Genomic DNA, 21363 nt, shown 5'->3' with positions numbered 1-21363 from the left:
GTTCACTCCCTAAATGATCACGATGGCCAGAACTGGGACAGACTGAAGCCAGGAGCTTCTTCCAGGTCTCCCACATGGGTGCAGGGGCCCAAGCATTAGGACCATCATTTGCTGCTTTCCCAGGCCCATTAGCAAGGAGCTGGATTGGAAGTGGAGCAGCCAGCAATCAAACCAGTGCTGATGTGGGATGCTGGTGATGCAGGCAGCAGTTTAACTCACGGCGCTGTGCCGGCCCCTGGTATTTATTCTTCTGATGGCTACTAGGCTGCTATTTAATTTCCTTAATTGGTTTTTGAAGATCAGAAACTTTTAAATTTGATCAGTTTCAACTGATCAGTTTTTTGGGCCTTATTATATGCCTAACTCAAATCTCAAAATGTTTGCAGAATTTTCAAAGCTAAGACGATTCGTTTTACATGAAGTTTGTGTCCAGTTTGATGGAATAGTTGGGGTTTATTTTGTTCCAGGTGAATACTGAGTTGTCACAGAACCATTTGTCATAAAAACGATTCTTTCCTCATGGAATTGTCTTGGCACTCTTGCTGAAAACCCATTTACCAAGCAAGTGTACTTGGCTCCCTAGTCTGCTCCATTGATCTCTGAACTTTTTCCTTTAGGCCAGTGACACATTGTCTTGATTAGTGTAGGTTTATAAAAAGCTTTTGGAATTACTATCTTCCAATTTCATTTTCCAAAATTGCTTAACTATTTTAAGTTTTTGGTATTTCCAAACAAATTTAGAGTCAGCTTACCAGTTAAAAAAAAAAAAAAAACCTTTGGAATTTTCATCAAGATTGAATTAATCTATAAATCAACTTAGAGAGCACGAACAACAATATTGATTATTCCAATCCATAAACATGGTATTTTTATTTAGTTAGGCCTTCATTAGTTTTTTCTCAATATTTTATAGCTTTTAGTATACAAATCTTATATGTATCTTTAAACAAAAATCTCATGGCTATGGATTTTAACTAAATTTTTTTTTTTTTTTTTTTTTTTTTTTTTTTTTACAGGCAGAGTTAGACAGTGAGAGAGAGACAGAGAGAAAGGGCTTCCTTTTTCCGTTGGTTCACCCTGCAATGGCCGCTACGGCCAGTGCCCTGTGCTGATCCAAGGCAGGAGCCAGGTGCTTCCTCCTGGTCTCCCATGCGAGTTCAGGGCCCAAGCACTTGGGCCATCCTCTATTGCACTCCCAGGCCACAGCAGAGAGCTGGACTGGAAAAGGGGCAACTGGGACAGAACTGGCACTCCAACTGGGACTAGAACCCGGGGTACCAGCGCCAGAGGTGGAGGATTAGCTTAGTGAGCCACGGTGCCGGCCCTATTTTAATATTTTAACCAGGAGGTGACTTCAAAAGGTTCATGGAAAATTGAATTAAAAGCCTATTTTGGGGGCCAGCACTGTGGCATAATGGGTAGAGCCTCCGCCAGCATCCCATATGGGTGCCGGTTCAAGTCCTGTTGCTCTACTTCCAATCCAGCTCTCTGCTATGGCCTGGGAAAGCAGTAGAAGATGGCCCAAGTCCTTAGGCATCTGCACCTGCATGGGAGACCTGAAAGAAACTCCTGGCTCCTGGCTTTGGATCCATGCAGCTCCAGCTGTTGCGGCCAATTGGGGAATGAACTAGCAGATGAAAGACATCTCTCTCTCTGCCTCTGCCTCTCTGTAACTCTGTCTTTCAAATAAAATAAAGAAATATTTTTTAAAAATAAAAAATAAGTGTATTTTGGGAGTGGGCGCTGTGGCGTGGTGGGTTAAGCCTCCACCTGTGGTGCTGGCATCCCATATGGGTACTGGTTCGAGTCACTGCTGCTACAATTCCGATCCAGCTCCCTGCTAATGCTCCTGGGAAAGCAGTAGAGGATGATCCAAGTCCTTGGGCCCTTGCACCCACATGGGAGACCCGAAGGAAGCTCCTGGCTCCTGGTTTCAGATCAGCCCAGCTCCGGCCGTTGCAGCCATTTGGGGAGTGAACCAGCAGATGGAAGACCTCTCTGTTTCTCCTTCTGTCTTTAACTCTGCCTCTCAAATAAATAAATCTTTTGTTCTTTTCAAAGCTTATTTTGGTCCCAAAATTTGTTGAAAGGTCTTCATAATTTATTCATAATATACAATTTCCAAAAGCTTCTTGAAGATCCCATGTAGTAGAGCTACTAATTTTATTTTCCCATCATTCTTCACTTACATAAGTACTTTGTATATTGATTTTATTTCCTGAAACTTTGTCAAAAAGCTGACTTCCTAGTCCTAGTAATTGTTAACGCAGATTTCTCGGGATCGTCTACATTTCTGATAAAGTCATCTGTGAACAGAGTTTTTCTTCTCTTCTCTGAGTTTCTTGCTGTTTCTAACATCCAGCGCAGTGGTGTTCACAAAGTGCCGAGAGAAGATACCTGCCCCGTTCTGAGCTTCAGGGAAATCATTCAATTTCTCAATAGTAAGTAGAAAGTTAGCTGTAATTTTTCAAAGATGAATTTTATGATGCTGAGAAGTTATCATTTGTTCCTAAAGTCTTTTCCTTTGTTTAACCATGCGTTGAATTCTGTCAAGTTGTTTGCATCAGTTGAAATCGTTCAATGTTATTCTCTTTTGTTCTGTGACTGTGATGAATCACATTGTGGGTTTTTTTTTTTAATATTAAATCAACTTGCATTCGTGGCATAAACTCTACTTGTACCTTTATATCTGGCTGGCTGGATGGCATTTGCCAGTCTTTTCTGGAGGAGTTTTGCAGCAATATTCCTGAGGGGTACTCTCCGGCAGTTTTTTCTTTTCCTGGAATGCCCTAGTATAGTTTTGGTATTTGAGTAATCCTGGCTTAACACTACTGATTTTGTTTTATTTTTCATTCTCAAATACTGTTGCTGTTTAAACTCCAAAGGCTGGAGCCATGCTGTGGCATAGCAAGTAAAGCCATAGCCTGCAATGCTGGCACTCATGTGGACGCAGGTTCGAGTCCCGGCTGCTCCATTTCCAATCCAGCTCCCTGCTAATACGCCTGGGAAAGCAGCAGAAGATGGCCCAAATGCTTGGGCCCCTGCATCCACATGGGATCCAGATGAAGCTCCTGGCTCCAGCCTGGTCCAGCCCTGGTTGTTGTGGGCATTTAAGGAGTGAACCAGCAGAGGGAAGACTCTCTCTCTCTGCCCTGCCTCACCCTCTCTGGAACTCTGACTTTCAAATAAATAAATCATTAAAAAAAGAATTCAAACACCATGCTTGTGAGGATGTTTGCCTCCTGGTCCCCGGCCTGCTGGCCTCATCCTCTGCATCACCGCCCATACCCACACAGGTCCTCAGGCTGAAGACTCCAGCTTTCAATCCTATCTCAAGTCTGTTCGCTTCTCTCTGAGCCTTTTGCCGCTGCCCCTGCCACCTGCCTGTACCCTTCCACTGCTCCTTGCTGCACACAGAGGTCACCCACAGTCCCTAATGTGGCCTCCGAGCGTGACCAAGCCTTTCCTTTCCTCCGGATGTTTCCGGTCCCCTTTGCCCTCACTCATCCCCCTGCAGTCCCGGCGACTCATTCCCTCCCTGCAGCCCAGGGACTCACAGCCCGCACCTCCACCTTCCCCCAAACACTCGTTCCCTGGCTACATCCTACTTCCCTTTGAACACTCGGCTGGTATGTTGCCTCCTCTGGGAGCCCTTCCTGATGCCCCAATAAGACATCTACTTCATCCTCAATCTTCTCTCTTAGGGTACTTACCATGTCAACACACACACACACACACACACACACACACTTGTGTGTGCATATATGTATAAATATGAACATATATTTTTATAAAAGTGGAGCTATTTGTATCTTCACCCCTATGTTTTTTTTTTTCCCAAAACTGTACACTCATGACAAGCATCTGGTTGCATGATCGTCTTCAATAAATATTTGTCTGAAACTTGATGGACAGAATCAATGAATGAATGCTGTCCAGAGACGGAACGGTGTAAGGTGCAGAGAGCGTGGGTTTTGGAGACTAAACAGTCACAGGTTGAAATCTTAGCTCTGAATGCTATACATAAGAATTCCTAATAAGGATTAAGATCCAAAAATGTTAGTTTTCTTTCTTCTCTTTTTAAAAGGATCAAATAATAGGCTCACAAGGAATTTGACCAAAAAAAAAATGCCCCCCCAAAGCAAATGCCTTGCCTAGATCATAAAGGTTTAATAAACTATTGTACTCATTCTTCCTCTCCCTTCACCAAAGAAACATGGGAGATCTCTAAGACACCCACATTTCTATAAGACTGAACAGGAGCAGGCTCTGGTAACAACACACAGAGTGTAACTACCTCCAAGCCTTTTGGAAGAGAGAATAGGATTTTATTTCCTGTTTTTTTCCTGCTAGTTATTTCTTAATGACTCCTTATACCAATTACTTAAAAACAAATCCCACATTTCCAGAAACAACTTGAACTTCAATTTCCCGTAGCCTCTTCACCAGTACCTTCAAAGAGAACTGATAGATGGGATTGATTTTTCTGAGGTCATTAATAACAAAGTAGAGAAGAGACGCTCTCGCAGCCACGGGTCTGTACCACTCCCGAGCCTCGTTGATTTTTCTCTCGTTCTCCTTGGCTTCAGTCACCTGCGGTGGGAGCAAGTGGGGAAAAAGGGACTTACTCTTCACGTTCCCTGTCCGTGTTCCTGCAGCGGCATCTGATGTAGAAACAATCAGAATTAAAACAGGTGACATGCATGACATCTGTGTGCTTGATCTTTTCAAACACTATGGAATCCATGTTTGAAAATGATGCTTTTATAAACTGAGTGACAGGGAAAATGGACCTCACTCCAGCGGCTTTGCAGGGTACAGCTCAATCAAACCCAGCTGTTTTCGGTTCTACAGAATTTGTTTCTGCGGAATGTCACCTTCCTGCCCCCCCCCCTTCCCTTGCAGGCTTAATAACCCAGATGTATCACCTCCGGGGGATGCCTCTGCAGTGTCTGCTGGGTCAACTCAATGCCATGCACTTTATTGGGCAACAAGGTATACAGAAGCAGTCAAGGTCAACAACACATCCAACAGCTACGCTTACTAGAGAGCCTTTGCAAGAAAACTCTGGTGACTGTCTAATTCTAACTTTGCACCGCGTCGTCCAGATGCTCAGCCGTTTGCATTTAGTTTATTTGTTAGCCTCTGGGAACATTCAGAGTGATCATAAAAACACCATCACCGCCACCACCATCGACCAACAGATTCAAAACTGTTATTCAAAGCCCACAGATGTCTGTCTTTTATCTAGGGCTTCTGCTAGTCCCATAGCTTTCCAAACACAGTATTTTCCTCCAAAGTGTCTAGAGACTTGACTCATAATATTTGCGTACAGAAGGAAATCAAATGCAGAACCAAGTCAGCACACGGTGCGACACAAAGAAGACAGGAACAGACATTTTAAGACACTAGAAGTTAGCTTCAAATTAGGACCTCACTTCCTTATTTACCCTAATCTCTGCCATTTTGGGAGTCACTTAGAATCCCTTTACTTGCAAGCAGACAGTAATCTGGGATTCTGTTCCCTGCTTAATGTAAGACAGAGATAGTCATGGGTGGTAGCAGTGCTTCTGTCAGGGGACTAATGGGTAAGGAGGACGTTCCAGAAAGCAAACGAGGCTCTGATTCTGACCCTGAAGCAATGGAATGCTAAGGGTTAACAGCCACCTGTGAAACAGCAAGAGCCCCCCCACCCCCGCCTGGTTCTGTCTCCCAACACTGAAGCCCTGAAAACCGAGCTCTAACTCTGAGGATTTCTCCAACAAGCCCAGCAGACTGGGAGACCAGCGGTGGGTCTGGGCTGCCGGGTTGCCTGAGCTAGATGTGAGGTTTTTCCAGTTTTTTTTTTTTTCCCCAACCATAAAAGCCAGCAGGCCCCATTTTTCTTAAAATGTGTGCACTCAGGAAAAGTCATGGAAAGGCAGAGTCCAGATTCAGAACCCCACGTGGCCCTGCTTATTTAGTGACTTGAAATCTGCAAGGCAGTCCTCCTGGAGGAAACAGCTCATTGCGATTGCATCGTCACCCCCGCATTTCATTCCAACAGCTGGGTTAAGACACTCGTGCACCTTACGGGAGCGTAAGTGTCCAAGTTCAATTTCCTACTGAGGCACACCCTGGGAGGCAGCAGTGAGGACTCCAATAGTTGGGTTCCTGCCATCCATGTGGGAGACCTTGATGAAAAAGTTCCCAGCTCCTGGTTTCAGCCTGGCCCAGCCCCAGCCGCTGTGGGCATCTGGGGAGTGAACCAGCAGATGGGAGCTCTGTCTTTCGTCTCTCCAATAAATAAGACATAAAGGAGTACAATAGGAAAAGCACAGCCAAGCCCGCCAGGTGCCCGTGGCGCGTCCGACCTTGAGCTCTATCTCGGCCGCGGTGGCCTTGGTCGCCTCGAGCCTCTCCACCAGCTGGCTGTCGTCCAGGAAGCAGCCCTGTGCCACGGACAGGCGCAGCAGGAGGTCGTCCTCCAGGCGTTTCAGCTCGATCTTGAAGTCGTTCTGGTGCTTCGTCAAAGTCAGCTGGCAGGAACCGAGAAACACGGGAGACACGGTGCTTAAAGCATGTTCCTTCATCACAGGTGTCACAGGATCGGTAGATAACACACAGACCTACTGTTTGTGTCACACTGAGTGCAATGACAACATTCTTTTAAAGGGGCCAGCGTTGGGATGCAGTGGGTGAAGCCACTACCTGTGACACTGGCTTCCCACGTGAGTGCCGCTTTGAGTCCCAGCTGCTCCACTTCTAATCCAGCTTCCTGCTACTGAGCATGGGAAGGCAGGGGACGATGACCCGAATGCTTGGGCCCCTGCCATCCACATGGGAGACCTGGGTGAAACTCCTGGCTCTTGGCTTTAGCCTGGCCCAGAGCTGGCTGTTATAGCCATTTGGGGAGCAAACCAGCAGATGGAAGATCTGTCTCTCCCTCTAACTTTGCCTTTCAAATAAATAAATATTTTTTTAAAAATTTAAAAATTCAGAAGTCATATTAGCATTTGAATGTACATCATGGTCCAAAGCATATCACGAACCTATAAGAAATTGTTTCACCCTACAAGATATAGGTACAGGTAAAGACTTCTTGGAAAAGACCCCAGAGGCACAGACAGCCAAAGCCAAAATTAACAACTGGGATTACATCAAATTGAGAAGTTTCTGTATTGCAAAAGAAACAGGAAAATGAAGAGGCAACCGACAGAATGGGAAAAAAAATATTTGCAAATTATGTAACTGATAAAGGACTAATAACCAGAATCTACAAAGAGATCAAGAAACTCCACCACAACAAAACAAACAACCTACTTAAGAGATGGGCCAAGGACCTAAACAGACATTTTTCAAAAGAGGAAATCCAAATGGCCAACAGACACATGAAAAAATGTTCAGGATCACTAGCTATCAGGGAAATGCAAATCAAAACCACAATGAGGTTTCACCTCACCCCAAACAGAATGGCTTACGTATAGAAATCAACTAACAACAGATGCTTGCAAGGATGTGGGGACAAAGGCTCACTAATCCACTGTTGGTGGAAATGCAAACTGGTATAACCACCATAGAAGACAGTTTGGAGATGCCTCAGAAACCTGAATTTAGCCCTACCACATGACCCAGCCATCCCACTCCTCCAAATTTACCCAAGGGAAATTAAATTGGCAAATAAAAGAGCTATCTGCATCTCTATGTTTATTGCAGCTCAATTCACAATAGCTAAGACATGGAATCCACCTAAATGCCCATCAACAGAAGACTAGATAAAGAAGTTATGGGATATGTACTCTGTGGAATACTACACAGTGGTAAAAAAAAAAAGAAATCAGGTCATTTGCAACAAAATGGAGGAATCTGGAAAATATCATGCTGAGTGAAATAAGCCAGTCCCAAAGGGACAAATATCATATGTTCTCCCTGATCTGTGACAACTAACTGAGCACCTAAAAGGAAACCTGTAGAAGTGAAACGGACACTATGAGAAACAATGACTTGGCCAGCCATTGTCCTGACTGTCGAGGGACAGCTTACTATTTTATTCTTTTCAGTATTTTCTTTTTACATAATATCATTGGTTGAACTCTTTACTTAACACAATTATTTTCAGGTGTTTAAATCCAATTGAAAATTGATCCTTGTTAAACATCAGAGTGGGAATAAGAGAGGGAGGGGATGTACAGTTTGGCACAAGTTCCCTCTGACTTACCCCTAAGGGTAAAGCTAAAAACTTGCCATGGGACTCCAAATCCCATTAAGTTTTCAGGTACCAATGCCATTTTACTAGTTAAAGTGATTGGTTTAAGTTCATAATTTATCATAAAGATAGGATTAAGTGTCAAAGGGATCACATAAATAAGACCAAGTGTCTGCTAACAATAATTGATAGAATTAAAAAGGAGAGAAGGATCCAACATGGGAAGCAGGATACACAGCAGACTCATAGAACAGCAAATGCCCTAAACAGCACTCTGACCTCAGAGTCAGCCCTTAAGGCATCTGGATCTGGCTAAAAAGCCCATGAAAGCATTTCAGGCATGGAAAGCCAAGACACTGTGGCAAAAAATGATCTACATGAAGGATCTCTGTGAGATCCCAGTGGAAAGAATGGGCCATCAAAGAAGGAGGTACCTTTCTCTGAAGGGAGTAGAGAACTTCCACTTTGACTATGGCCCTGTCTAAATACAGATGGAGTTAATGAACTCAAGAGGCTTCCATAGCCTTGGCAGCTCATGACAAGAGCCTCGGGTGATCACTAACATCACAAATAAGGGTGCCAATTGTTAAATCAACAAGAAGAGTCACTGTGCACTTGCTCCCCATGTGGGATCTGTCCTTAATGTGTTGTACTATGAGAATTAATGGTACAACTAGTCTTCGAACAGTACTTTATACTTTGTGTGTGTGTATGTAGGTACAAAATTGAAATCTTTACTTAGTATAGAGTTGGTCTTCTGTACATAAAGATAATTAAAAATGAATCTTAATGAAAAATGGGATGGGAGAGGGAGTAGGAGGTGGAATCATTTAGGGGTAGAAGGTTGGTTATGGGCGGAAGAACCGCTATATTCCAAAAGTTGTACTTATGGAATTTATACTTACTAAATAAAAGTTTTCTATTAAAAAAAGAAACGCTGTGATCATTTCCCCACTTATTCAGACAATTAAATTTGGACTTAAAGTGTGCAATCTGTAAAAGTAAATTTCTGGGCCGGCGCCGCGGCTCACTAGGCTAATCCTCCGCCTAGCGGCGCCGGCACACCGGGTTCTAGTCCCGGTCGCCCCTCTTCCAGGCCAACTCTCTGCTGTGGCCAGGGAGTGCAGTGGAGGATGGCTCAGGTGCTTGGGCCCTGCACCCCATGGGAGACCAGGAAAAGCACCTGGCTCCTGGCTCCTGCCATTGGATCAGCGCGGTGCGCCGGCCACAGCGCGCCGGCCGCGGCGGCCATTGGAGGGTGAACCAACGGCAAAGGAAGACCTTTCTCTCTGTCCCTCTCTCTCTCACTGTCCACTCTGCCTGTCAAAAAATAAAAAAATAAATAAAAAAAAGTAAATTTCTTTGTTTTTGCAAGAATGTTTTTCTGGATTTTGAGCCAGTGAATTATAGTATTGCTCACAGGTAAAGAAATATTTGTTTCAGAAAACATCAGAAACTTCTGTTTTCTGCTGACACAGAAAGCGGTTGGAAGCCCCATTTCCATCCTGATGTTAAGTAAAAGGCTACCTGTCAATTCCTCCACCACCAGGGCAGTGAGGTGACCGGGCAGACTGCACCTGTGAGAGCTGGAGAGAGAGAGGCAGACAGATAGAGCCACAGCTTAGCAGGTTACTTAATCGGTCATTGCTCAGTGCCTGGGGCCCCATCTCAGGGCCCCCGAGCCTGTCAGTCTTCCCTCCAGGAGCCCCCCCCCCAACTCCTGCATGGGACACACAGAGGGGGAAAAGCCATCATTCTGAAATATTAGAGATCTTCAAAAACTCTACTGCTTTCTCAGGCCACAGCAGAGAGCTGGATAGGAAGTGGAGCAGCTGGGACTCGAACCGGCGCCCACATGGGATGCCAGCACTGAAGGCGGCGGCTTTACCTGCTAAGCCACAGCACTGGCCCCAATGCCTCACTCTAAAACTCTACCTATCTTCGTTCCAATCATCAGCATACCGTGTCTGAATTTCAGCAAGGAAGGACAAGGCGTGGTAACAGGCAAAAAACACGGGCTGATGAGACAAAGCGAACCTCAGAACAAGTATGGCAATATTGGAATTTCCAGACTGGGTATAAGAAATCACGATGCTCCACATGCTAAGAGCTCTCCTGGAAAAAGGGGAGCACGCAAGGCTATGTGGGCAGTGGGAAGCAGAGATAGAAACTCTAAGAAAGAACCCAAAGAAAGTGTTGGACATCAAGCACACTGTTGGAGAAAGGAAGATGGGCTGGAAACTGTCAAGGGAAGAAGGATCAATGAGCAGAAAGACAAGTAACAGGAATTTCTCAAACTTTTCACCAAAGAGAAAATGGGAAAAGAGAGCCCAAGGACTACAGGACGTTTAAATAGTGGAACATATAATAGTGTAATGGGAACACCGGAGGGAAGAAAGAGAAGAGCAAAGAGTGGAAGTAAAAATGGCTGAGAAATTTTCACAGTTGAAGATCGGATCAGGGTTGGGTGTTTGGTGCAGTGGTGAAAGTCTCCGCTTCGGACACCTGCAACCCGGATCAGAGTGCCTGCTGTCAGGACAAGCTACTCTGCTTCTAACCCAGCTGCGTACTACTGTGCACTCTGGGAGGCAGTGGTGCCGGTTCAAGTGCTTGTGTCCCTGCCACCCACGTGTAAGACCTGGGTTCCTGCTTCAGCCTGACCTAGCCCTGACTGGTGTGGGCATCCGGGGTGTGAACCAGGGGACAGAAGCTCTGTCTCAGGGCTGGCACTGTGGCATAGCAGGTAAAGCTGCTGCCGGCAGTGCTGGTAAACCATACAGGCACTGTTTCTAGTCCTGGCTGCTCCTCTTTTTTTTTTTTTTATTTGACAGATAGAGTTAGACAGAGAGAGAGACAGAGAGAAAGGTCTTCCCTCCATTGATTCACCGCCCAAATGGCTGCTACGGCTGGAGCTGTGCCAATTCAAAGCCAGGAGCCAGATGCTTCCTCCTGGTCTCCCACACAGGTGCAGGTGCCCAAGCACCTGGGCCGTCCTCCACTGCCTTCCCAGAGAGCTGAACTGGAAGAGGAGCAGCCGAGACTAGAACCCGGTGCCCATATGGGATGCCAGCGCCGCAGGCGAAGGATTAGCCAAGTGAGCCACAATGTGGGCCCCCTGCTCCACTTCTGATCCAGCTCTCTGCTATGGCCTGGAAAAGCAGTGCAAAATGGCCCAAGCCCTTGGGCCCCTGCACCCACATAGGAAGACCTGGAAGAAGCTCCTGGCTCCTGGCTTCAGATCAGTGCAGCTCCGGCCATTGTGGCTATCTGGGGAGTGAACCAGCGGATGGAAGACCTCTCTCTATCTCTCTACATCTGCCTCTCTGTAACTCTGCCTTTCAAATAAATAAATAAATCTTTAAAAAAAAAAAAAAAAAGCTCTGTCTCTCTCTGCTCCCCAAATAAAGAAATTGAAAACACAACCCACAGAATGGGAGAGTTTTTGCCAATCATACATTCATTAAGAGTCTAACATCAGAATAAAGAACTCTCACAGCTCAACAACAAAAACAATCCAATTTTAAAAACAAGCAGAGAATTTGCATAGATGTTTCTCCAAAGAAGACACACAAAAGGCCAATCAACATTTGAAAAGATGCTCAACACCATTAGCTATCAGGGAAATGAAAACCAAATCATAACAAAATACAACTTCACACCCATTAAGAGGCTACATAGCTGGTGGAAATGTAAACGGTTGAATTCACATTGAACACATTCTGGAAGGACCTCACTGGATTACAAATCGAGTTAGCATAGGATGCAGCAATTTGTTCCTATGTAGACATCCAAGAGAACTGAAAAACTTATGTCCAGGCAAGAACTTGCACCATCGTTCGTAGCATGATTGTCCATCAGCTGATGTGAGGACAAATAAAATGTGTTACAGACCCACACAATGGACTATTATTCAGTATAAAAAGGGAGGAGGGACTGCTATATGCAACAACATGGCTAACACTAGTAAACATTACCCTACATAAAAGAAACCAGATGCAAAGACCACATTTTCTAATTCCATTTATATGAAATGTTCATAACAGGAAATCGATAAAGTAACAGGTACAGGGGCTGAGGGGAGGGTGCATGAGGAATGCGAGAGAGCTGGTGGGTACAGATTTTCTTTTTTAAGAAATAACATATTTTGAAATTGATACTCTGAATAACTGAAATATCACTGAATGATATAATTAAAAACAGTGAATTACGTAATAACACTCATAGTTCAGTAAACCTATTTTAAAAAATAGGGAGAAACATTACAATTTCTTAATGAATAGCAGTGAGTGGATACATTGGAGTGAAACAGAACAACATTTCAAATATCAAATATGTTTTCTGGGGCAGGTGCTCTGCATTGTGGTTAAGACACTTCTTGGGGTGTCTGCACCCTGTTTCAGGGTACATGGGTTCAGTCACAGCTCCGCTCCTGATTCCAGCTCCCAGCAAAGGCAGGTCCTGGGAGGCAGCAGTGGCGGCTCAAGTACGTGGGTCCCTGCCCCACGCATCAGAGTCCTGGACTGGGCTCCTTGCTCTCAAATTCAGCCAGGCTCAACGTTTGCCTTGCAGGCATTTGAGGAGTGAACCAGCAGATGGGAGGTCATGCTGTCTCTCAAATAAATACACATCTTTTAAAAGAAAAAATAAACTGCAAAGCATTTTGGGAAAAAAATGAGAGGGGGAGAAGGGAGAGGGGAGAGGGTAGGGGGAGAGAGGGGGAGAAAGAGAAAGAGAGAGAGAGAGAGAGAGGGGAGGGGGGAGGGGGGAGGGGGAGAGAGAGAGAGAGATTTTCTATTCTCTGATTCACTCCCCCAAATAACTACAACAGCCAACTCAGGGTCATGTTGAAGCCAGGAGCCAGGAACTCTATCCTGGTATCCCATGTGAGGGGCAGGAGCCCAAGTACTTGGGCCATCTTCCACTGCCTTCCAAGGCACATTAGCAGGGAGCTAGATCAAAAGTGGAGCAGATGGGGCTCAAACTGGGACACCAGTGTTGCAAGTGGCAGCTTAACCCACTGCACCACAACACTTGGTCCCACCGCTTTGCTTCTGAATGCGGTTCATCTGTCTTTTAGCTTTCACGCCTCATGGGCCCTTATGGAGGGAAATGTACCACACCAGCCCCTCCCCCAGAGAACAAGCTTTTTATTTTGTTAATCTTCTCTCTTATTTCTCTGTTGTCTATGTCATTATTTTTTATTTTACCTTTATAATCATCTATATGTTTAGGCTACTGTGTTGTTTCCTTGTTTTCTGTATTCAACACTGTATTTTCAATATTCTGTTCTTAATCAATACATTTAGAACCATTAATTTCTCTTTTTTTAAGAAAAGATTTATTTGAAAGAGTTACAGAGTGGAGGGAAAGAGAGAGAGAGAGAGAGAGACAGACCTTTTATACTCTGGTTCATTCCCAAAGTGGCCATGATGGCCAGAGCTGGGCCAGACCAAAGCCAGGAGGTTCTTCCAGGTCTCCCACATGGGTGCAGGGATTGAACCACTTGGGTCATTTTCTGGTGCTTTCCCAGGTGCACTATCAGGGAGCTGGACCAGAAGTAGAGCAGCTGGGACTTGAACCAATGCCCATATGGGATTCTGGCAGATTAACCTACTATGCCACAGCACTGGCACCATAATAACCTTTAAATACTAGTTATAACCAGCCACATGCCCCTTTAATTTTTTTTCAGCTTTACTCCATTACTCCTGTTTTTCATTCTTTTGCTCTGGTTAAACTCGTCAATCTTTATCCAAACTATACGGGTACTACCTGCCTCCATAGCTTTATCTCCCACGTCTGATGTCTCTTTGTTTGTCTTGGTCTTGTGTATGGAGCAAGATCCGGAGTTGGGCCATCTCCCACCTGGGGCATAACTGACCTTCCAGCCTTTATCAGGAGCGACCTGGAATTGTCTGTCCACTGTTTTCAGTGAGACTGCAAGACCCTGGAAGGCAGGAATCCTATCTGACACTCCTGGGTCGTGCATGGTAACCTGCGCAAAGGAAGGGATGAGTGGGTGTTGGCAGGTGACTCAGCCATGTTTACCTTGAGCGTCTCCAGATCTGGCCTCTCCATACTGACCACCTCGGCCAGCAGCTGGGCCTCGAGGCTGTCCTCTGTGACTGTGAAGTTGAGGAGGGTTGTCTGAGCTTGCAGTTCTGGCTTGTAGTGAGGATTCGCCAGTTTTGTGTGAAGGATGAGGCGGAAGTTCTTGTTGAACTCACACTCTTTATCTCCAATCTTGATGCACCTGCAGCAGGTGTAACACAGTCAGGAGAGCCCCAGGAGCCACAACCCACATGAAGGGGGCCTTCCATTCCTCTCTCTGCCAAAGCGCCCAGGCCAGGGGCCAGAGGAGTCAGGATTTTCCAACTATTCTGTTTCTTAAAACATTGGAGGAACAAGAACTAAAATCCCCTATAGCTCTGCATGATTAAGTTTCCTCACATGTAGAATAGTGACAGTGGCAGCACTCACAGCATCATTGCAGCACGAAATCTTTGCTTAGGCTAGAGTTGGTCTTGTGTATATTAAGTTAATTTAAAATGAATCTTAACGAAGAATAAGATGGGAGAGGAGTAGGAGGTGGGACAGGAGTGGGGGTGTTGGTAGGAGGTCGGGTATGGGGGGAAGGACCACTATATTCCTAAAGCTGTACCTATGAAATTTGTATTCGTTAAATAAAAATAACAATCACATACAGGACCTATAGCAACAAATTAGCTTTATTATCATGCTTTCTGTGACTAAGCTTATATTAAATATTACTATTCAGGATAAAATAAAACATGTTTATGAATATCTGTACATATATGCATATAATATATATAATTCAGATATACTAAGGAACATATTAAAGTATTGTAGATATTTTTATGAAACACTCCTTATCATACTGATGTTTTATTGAATTACTTGTGATTTTATGAATCAAGCTGCAACCAAACACTCATTTACTCAAAAAGCAGTTACTGAACACCCATGCCATGCCATGCTGGCACCAAGTCTCCTAGGCACTGGGCATGCAACAGTCCACAACACAAGCATGGACTCTCCCACAATAAGTATCATGGGTATAAAACTTTACATTCTGACTCCTGCATTCTTGCACTTATTTCATGGAGTATCTACAATGGGCCAGGCATGTTACCACCAAAGACCTGCTCCACTAAAAGCTGGGCAAAGGATACAAAGAAACATTTCTCCAGAGATGATACACGAGCGGCCAGTGAGCACACGGAGAGAGGCTCAACATCATTAGTCACAGACCAAAGCAAACCAAAGCCTGAGCGAGGCCGCACCCCATGCCCACTATGATGGCTATGATGAAAAACACACAGGGTAACAAGTGTTGGGGAGGATGAGGAGAAACTGGAACTAGATCCTCATCTCTAGCTGTTGGGAATGTAAAATGGCATGGCCAGTTTGAAAGACAGTGCCCGGGGTGGGTTCCTCAAAACATCCCAGCAATTCTATTCTTGGGGCCCCTACCCCAAATAATAGAAAACACAGGTGCGTACAAAATTTGTATGCAAATGTTCACAGTAGCATTATATACAACAGGTGAAAGGTAGAAAAACCCCAAATGCGTATCCACTTATGAATGGCTAAAGACAATATGTTTTATGCAAACAAGAGACTATTACGAGGCCATGTAAAGGCCAGCTAGACATGCTGCACAGATGGTGTGGTGTGGATGAACCTGGAAAACGTGATGGCTAGTGAAACACGCCAGTCACAAAAGACCACGCAATGTACAACTTGATTTACAGGACTGTCCTGATCAGGCAAACCAAGAGACAGAGACAGAGAGAGAGAGAGAACGCACGCAAGAGAGCGCGAACAGGTTAGTGGGTGCCCAGGAGATTAACCACGGTGATGTCTGCTGGATGCTGGGATGAATTACAAGCCAATGAATTGTGTACTTTAAATGGGTGAATGGTATGGCGGATGACTGTATTTCAACACAGGTGTTGCAAAAAGTAGAACAATGATCTATACAGAGGTCCCATCACCAGCAGTGGGGTTTTCATCAACCTTTAAGGGAACTCGCCATACTAAACTGTAGTTTTTTTCGAAGATCCATGCTTATCTTTTGAACCCAATGAGGTGTGCCATAAGGATGATCTTATTTGAAAATGAAACCTTTTTGAGATAACATGTTTCTTTTTGACTGACATACACAATCCTATCTACAGTGGAGGGTACCACCAACCTTCTATTACTTGGGCTTTTCGTCCCAGCACTGACCTCACAAGGAGCTTCCAGAAAGTCTATGCTAGTGGTATTCACTATCTTATTCTTAGCCCAACCTCAAGATGTGCATAACTGCTCTTTAAATTCAATTTCCAGAGTGACAGTTTTATCTAATCACTGCCTGGTGTTCTCACATCTGAAATGCTAGCCCAGGTGCTCAATTTGCATTATAACAACAACAACATAATTTAAAATGATGTCTGTGTTCACCGGAGACTCTCCCACTGATGCTCTGTCTTGGATGGCTTTGCTTCCTCCCCAGTGGAGAGTCTAAGAGAAAGGCCAAGGCCATCGCAACCTGCCAGGATTTCAGGGTACATGAATTTTCCCTCTGTTGCTTACTAATTTTCAGAATTTCAATTTGTCCTTCTTAACTTCCTGCTTACCCACTGAAAATATTCCCAAGTGAAAAGGGAATGCACACATTTTTAAGCTGCAAAAGTTTAAATTGAAATGAAGCACACAGAATGAACCAAGCCTAGAATTTTGCGGATCATCGTCCTCTGGGGACAGATCACAGTGGCAGGAAGTACAGCAGGCAAATTATCCTTGCAATGTGTATGCTGTATGTGTTCTCACACATGCATGAGCCCAAAACCAGCCACCAGTAAGATCACTAGTATATTTGTGACAGTTGTAGGTTGAACAAATCCAACCCTCTACAACCCACGTTGAAGCTAGGTTGTACAGAAGGGGCAGGAGAGGAAGCGATTCAGGCTTCGGGGCAATCATGTATCTCTTCACATACATGGTTGCTTGAATACCCTTCTCAGGCTCACAGATGTACACAGCCAGGATGCTGTTTGCCTACTGCCACTCTAGAGCAGGGGTGGGACCATCTGGCCCGCAGGCCATAGAAAACCCATGAAATCGGGACCAGTGCCGGCATTCCATATGGGCACCAGTTTGTATCCTGGCTGCTCCACTTCTGATCCAGCTCCCTGCTAATACACTGGGGAAAGCAGCAGAAGATGGGCCCAAGTGCTTGGGCCCCTGAACCCACATGGGAGACCTGAACGAACCTCTTGGCTTCGGCCTGGTGCAGCCCTGGCCATGGTGGCCATCTGGGGAGTAAACCAGCAGATAGAAGATTGATCTCTCTCTCTCTTTCTTGCCTGTCCTCTGCCTTTCAAATAAATAAGCAAATCTTAAAAAAAAAAAAAAAAAAAAAAAAAAAAAGACTCACGAAATCACTTGGTGTGGCCCTGGCCAAGGCAACTGTGAGCAGGACTGGAAATTCAATACATCTTCAGTAGGCTCAGTTTCAAGCAGATAATTTTGGGTGGCCAGTGAACAATGTTAGAAACATCAGATGGTACTAGGGGGAACACAGCTTGCCCACCCCTGCTGGAACACCACAACCGTCTCTGGTGTCAGCGAAATCTCCTGAGGGGCCTGTGGCATAGCGGGTGAAGCCGCCACCTGCAGTGCTGGCATCCCATAATGGTCGCCAGTTTGACCTGGCTGCTTCACTTCCCATCCAGCTCTCTGCTATGGCCTGGGAATGCAGTAGAAGATGGCCTAAGTCCTTGGGCCCCTGCACCCATGTGGGAGACCCAGAACAAGCTCCTGGCTCCTGGCTCCGGACTGGTGCAACTCCGGGCATTGCAGCCACCTGGGGGGTAACCAGCGGATGGAAGACAACCTCCCTCCCTCCCTCTTTTTCTCTCTCTTTGCCTCTCCTTCTCTCTGTGTATAACTCTGACTTTCAAATAAATAAATGAATCTTAAAAAAAAAAATAAAGAAATCTCTGAAAGCATTCGCGGCAGCTGTTCCCAGGCAGCTCCAACACAACATCGCGCTCTGCTCCCCAAGCGTTCCAGACCCTAAGTCTGAGCCTGGCCGACATGGGCAGGGGCTTCTGACGCTGTCACTGCGGGGTGCGGGTGCCAGAAGCTTTGGCATTCTCACCAAACACTTGTGTGAAAGCAAAGCTTCGGAAGATGCCTCGTGGGCGCCCTGGCTGTGTCTTTGCTCTGAAGGAGCAGAGGGATGGGGAGAGGAGGAGGTCTGTCTGTGAGACTGGGTTTTACCTCCTGCTCTGAACCACGATTTGATGGCTTTGGAGTTCCTGGGGACAGTAAATTACCCTCAATTGGGGGCGTTTATGATCTATGAAAGGCAAAAACTGCATAATGACTCAGTGGCTTTTATCACTGCTGCTAGGTTAATTTTTGGTTAATCTCCTATCTGGGAAAATTAAACAGACTGCTAATGCTCTCTCCGGATGTGAAGAATCCAAAAAACAAGGCGTTAAGCAGAGGGGTGGGGGAAAGCAAACAGAATCACTTTGCTGTTTCGGTGAAAGACACAGAATCTGGCAGCCGTGACTTCTCCAACAGTGAAGGTAGCTGCGAACATTGCAGCTTACACGCTAGCAAGAGCGACTGGGGGGGATGCAGGGGTGGGGGGCATTTGGGGAGCAGCACGTGACCGGGGAGTGCGGCTACTTTCCAAAAGCAGAGGCTCTTAGTCCCTTTTCCAGCCCTCTGCCCCCCAGGAACAGGCCACACTGGCCCCTGCCACAGCATCACTGAGCACCTTCCAATCTGGGGTGGAGACACTTCCAGTGGTTTCTACAAGGAAGGAAGGAAGAGAGGACGGGGAGGGGAGGGAAGCGGTCCCCTCCCCTGTCTTCTCACTGGTTGGGAGGCGGGAGATTGATCAATTATGCAATCAAGGAAGAAACATCAAATTATTTTTCCCAGTACAGACAGCATGGCTGAGGAGCGAGGGAAAAGATTCCTGTTTTCCTGCCCCAGAGTCGTGATTTTAGAGTGAGCCAGGCCCCTCGAGACCTTCCAGCAGATTTCCCTTTTACGGACCCAGAGTTTATGACTTGTCCAAGGTCACGGCGCTGTGTGGCAGAGCTGCGACTAGACCCTGGGTCTCAAGGCTCCCAAGATGAAGTTCATCGCCCTGTATCACACCGCAGGTTAATGCGCTCTGACACTGACAGCTCATAACACCAGTTTCTGTCAACCTGTGTGACCGGAGGCTATCCCTGCCTCAGTACCAGTTCATGGGCACCAGAGAGAGACGAGACGTGGCTCAGCGCACACGCTCCATTGACCTTCGCTGAGAAACTCTGCCCTTGTTTTTAAAGGAGAGGAGCATGGACTGTTGATGTGCCCAACCCCCACCTCTACTGTCCACAATTTCTGGTCAACAGATTCATAAAACACCTTCCTTCATTCACAAATTTTTACACATAAATTTCTCAATGTATGCAAAAGTTCTATCTTCTGTCTTGGAGGAAAACATAGTATTCTAAGTGTGTCAAAACACTCACTAGTTAGAATGAACTATTTTGTCCTAACGACGACCAGCTGTGAGTATATACTAACTGTAACTTCAGCTTTCATGGCTTAGGTTGGGATAATGAACACTAGGCACACTGGGAATATTAAAATTCTTTTGTTTTCTTCAAAACCTGGTCCTCTCAGTGTCCTGAGATAAAAAAGATGTTTAATTTCTTGAATTGAGTGAAGGTCAACGCTATAGTGGACAGATGTACAAATTACGTGAGAAATCCGTGGAAAGGATTCGTTGGACACAGCTCATCCGTGCCAGCCGCATCCTCAGGTTTGGTCCCCGTCATCTGAGTTCCCTGCAGACCTGAATTGCGGTGACTTGGGATAGGCTGCCTGGTCTCAACAGAACCTCAGCGAGGCTCTGAAGTCGGCGATCGTAGTCTGAAATTCCCAGTTGGCAAACGTCTGGAAACTCACAACTCTCCAGTTTCATTGGAATGGCTCTCCAACCGAAAACACAGCGAGTCTTAGAGAAACAGAAATGAACACCTCTAGTGACCAGATCCGCTGGGTATGGGGACACACGCGTGGTTTTACTGCCACATCAAACCCAACATGGCAAACAACACACTCAACACAGAAACAAATTTGACTACGGCCCGACAACAGCGTCTTTGCTAGGAATGGCTACAGACAGTCCCTACTGAAAAGATTTGCAAATCCTGGGGTTTGGAGAGAAGTCTTGGCAGACACAGGACCATTACACTGAAGGATCTCAGTCTACAATGGATGGTTCAGAGAAACTGGAGGAATTCCACTCTCATGGCCTCATCAGAGCCATTGTGTCGAGGTAAAGAGATTGCAGGTGGATTTTAAGGTAAGTCCGTGATACGGGCCCTCGAGCTGTGTGGGGGAGAACACACACTTAGGAGAAGAAATGAACTTTTCAATGGCCATCAAAAACCTTACTGCATTTCCTGCTGTTTCAAATTAAACGCTACCGGGTTAGGCTTGTGAGTTCCAACAGCTAAGCCTGAGAACGTGACAGCCAAGATCAGGTGTAGCCCGGGCAAGAGCGGACTTGTTACTTAGCAACCCCAGCGGGAAGGGCTGCCCGAGTTGGGCAAACCCTTTTCCAGAAGAAAGGTTGTGGCTGAAAGCCGCACAGCTGGCACGAGGTTCAAGGAGGGGCAGGCGAGTCACTCCTGAATGGAAGTGAGTTAATTGTCTCCCCGCTCCACACCGTTAATGTAACCAACATGTCCTTCTCGGATAAAAGCAAACTTCAGTCCGAATTAAAAGAACAAAAAAACGATTGATGTTTCCAGAGTCCAGGTAACATTGCACGGAGGGGGAAAAAAAAAGCTAACATACTATCAGAGCACTTTATTTCCCTTTGGATATCACACAGAAATTTCATTCATCCTTACTGAAATACTGTAACGTGGTAACAAAAATAAGGGCATCTGGGTTCTGTGAATGTTGATTTGCTTTTTAAAACTGTTTTTTTTTTTTAGAAACCTATTTATTTATTTATTTTTTTGCCTTGGGAAGAAAACAATTTAGTGATGAGCACCTGTGACCCTGGCTGGGGTTTATTTTCAACTCAAGTCAAACAACTGTGCACAGCGACCATCAGCATGAGCATGCCCTAGCGACAGACC

General features: G+C 45.6%; 1 protein-coding gene across 1 annotated transcript in view; it reads right to left on the bottom strand.

The window, feature by feature from the left end:
- The window catches only part of DNAH11 (dynein axonemal heavy chain 11), a gene marked incomplete in the record, with an annotated part of 360436 nt that overhangs the window by 40482 nt on the left and 298591 nt on the right, over window positions 1–21363 (bottom strand). The window contains 3 exon segments of the mRNA XM_070059638.1: window positions 4453–4593; window positions 6354–6518; window positions 14234–14438. Of these exon segments, the coding sequence (XP_069915739.1) occupies window positions 4453–4593; window positions 6354–6518; window positions 14234–14438 (511 nt within the window).

Source organism: Oryctolagus cuniculus, chromosome 16 (genome assembly GCF_964237555.1).
Source record: "Oryctolagus cuniculus chromosome 16, mOryCun1.1, whole genome shotgun sequence".
NCBI classification, from domain to species: domain Eukaryota; kingdom Metazoa; phylum Chordata; class Mammalia; order Lagomorpha; family Leporidae; genus Oryctolagus; species Oryctolagus cuniculus.
Note: the sequence above shows the minus strand (reverse complement) of the source record. Positions and strands in the feature narration are given on the sequence as shown.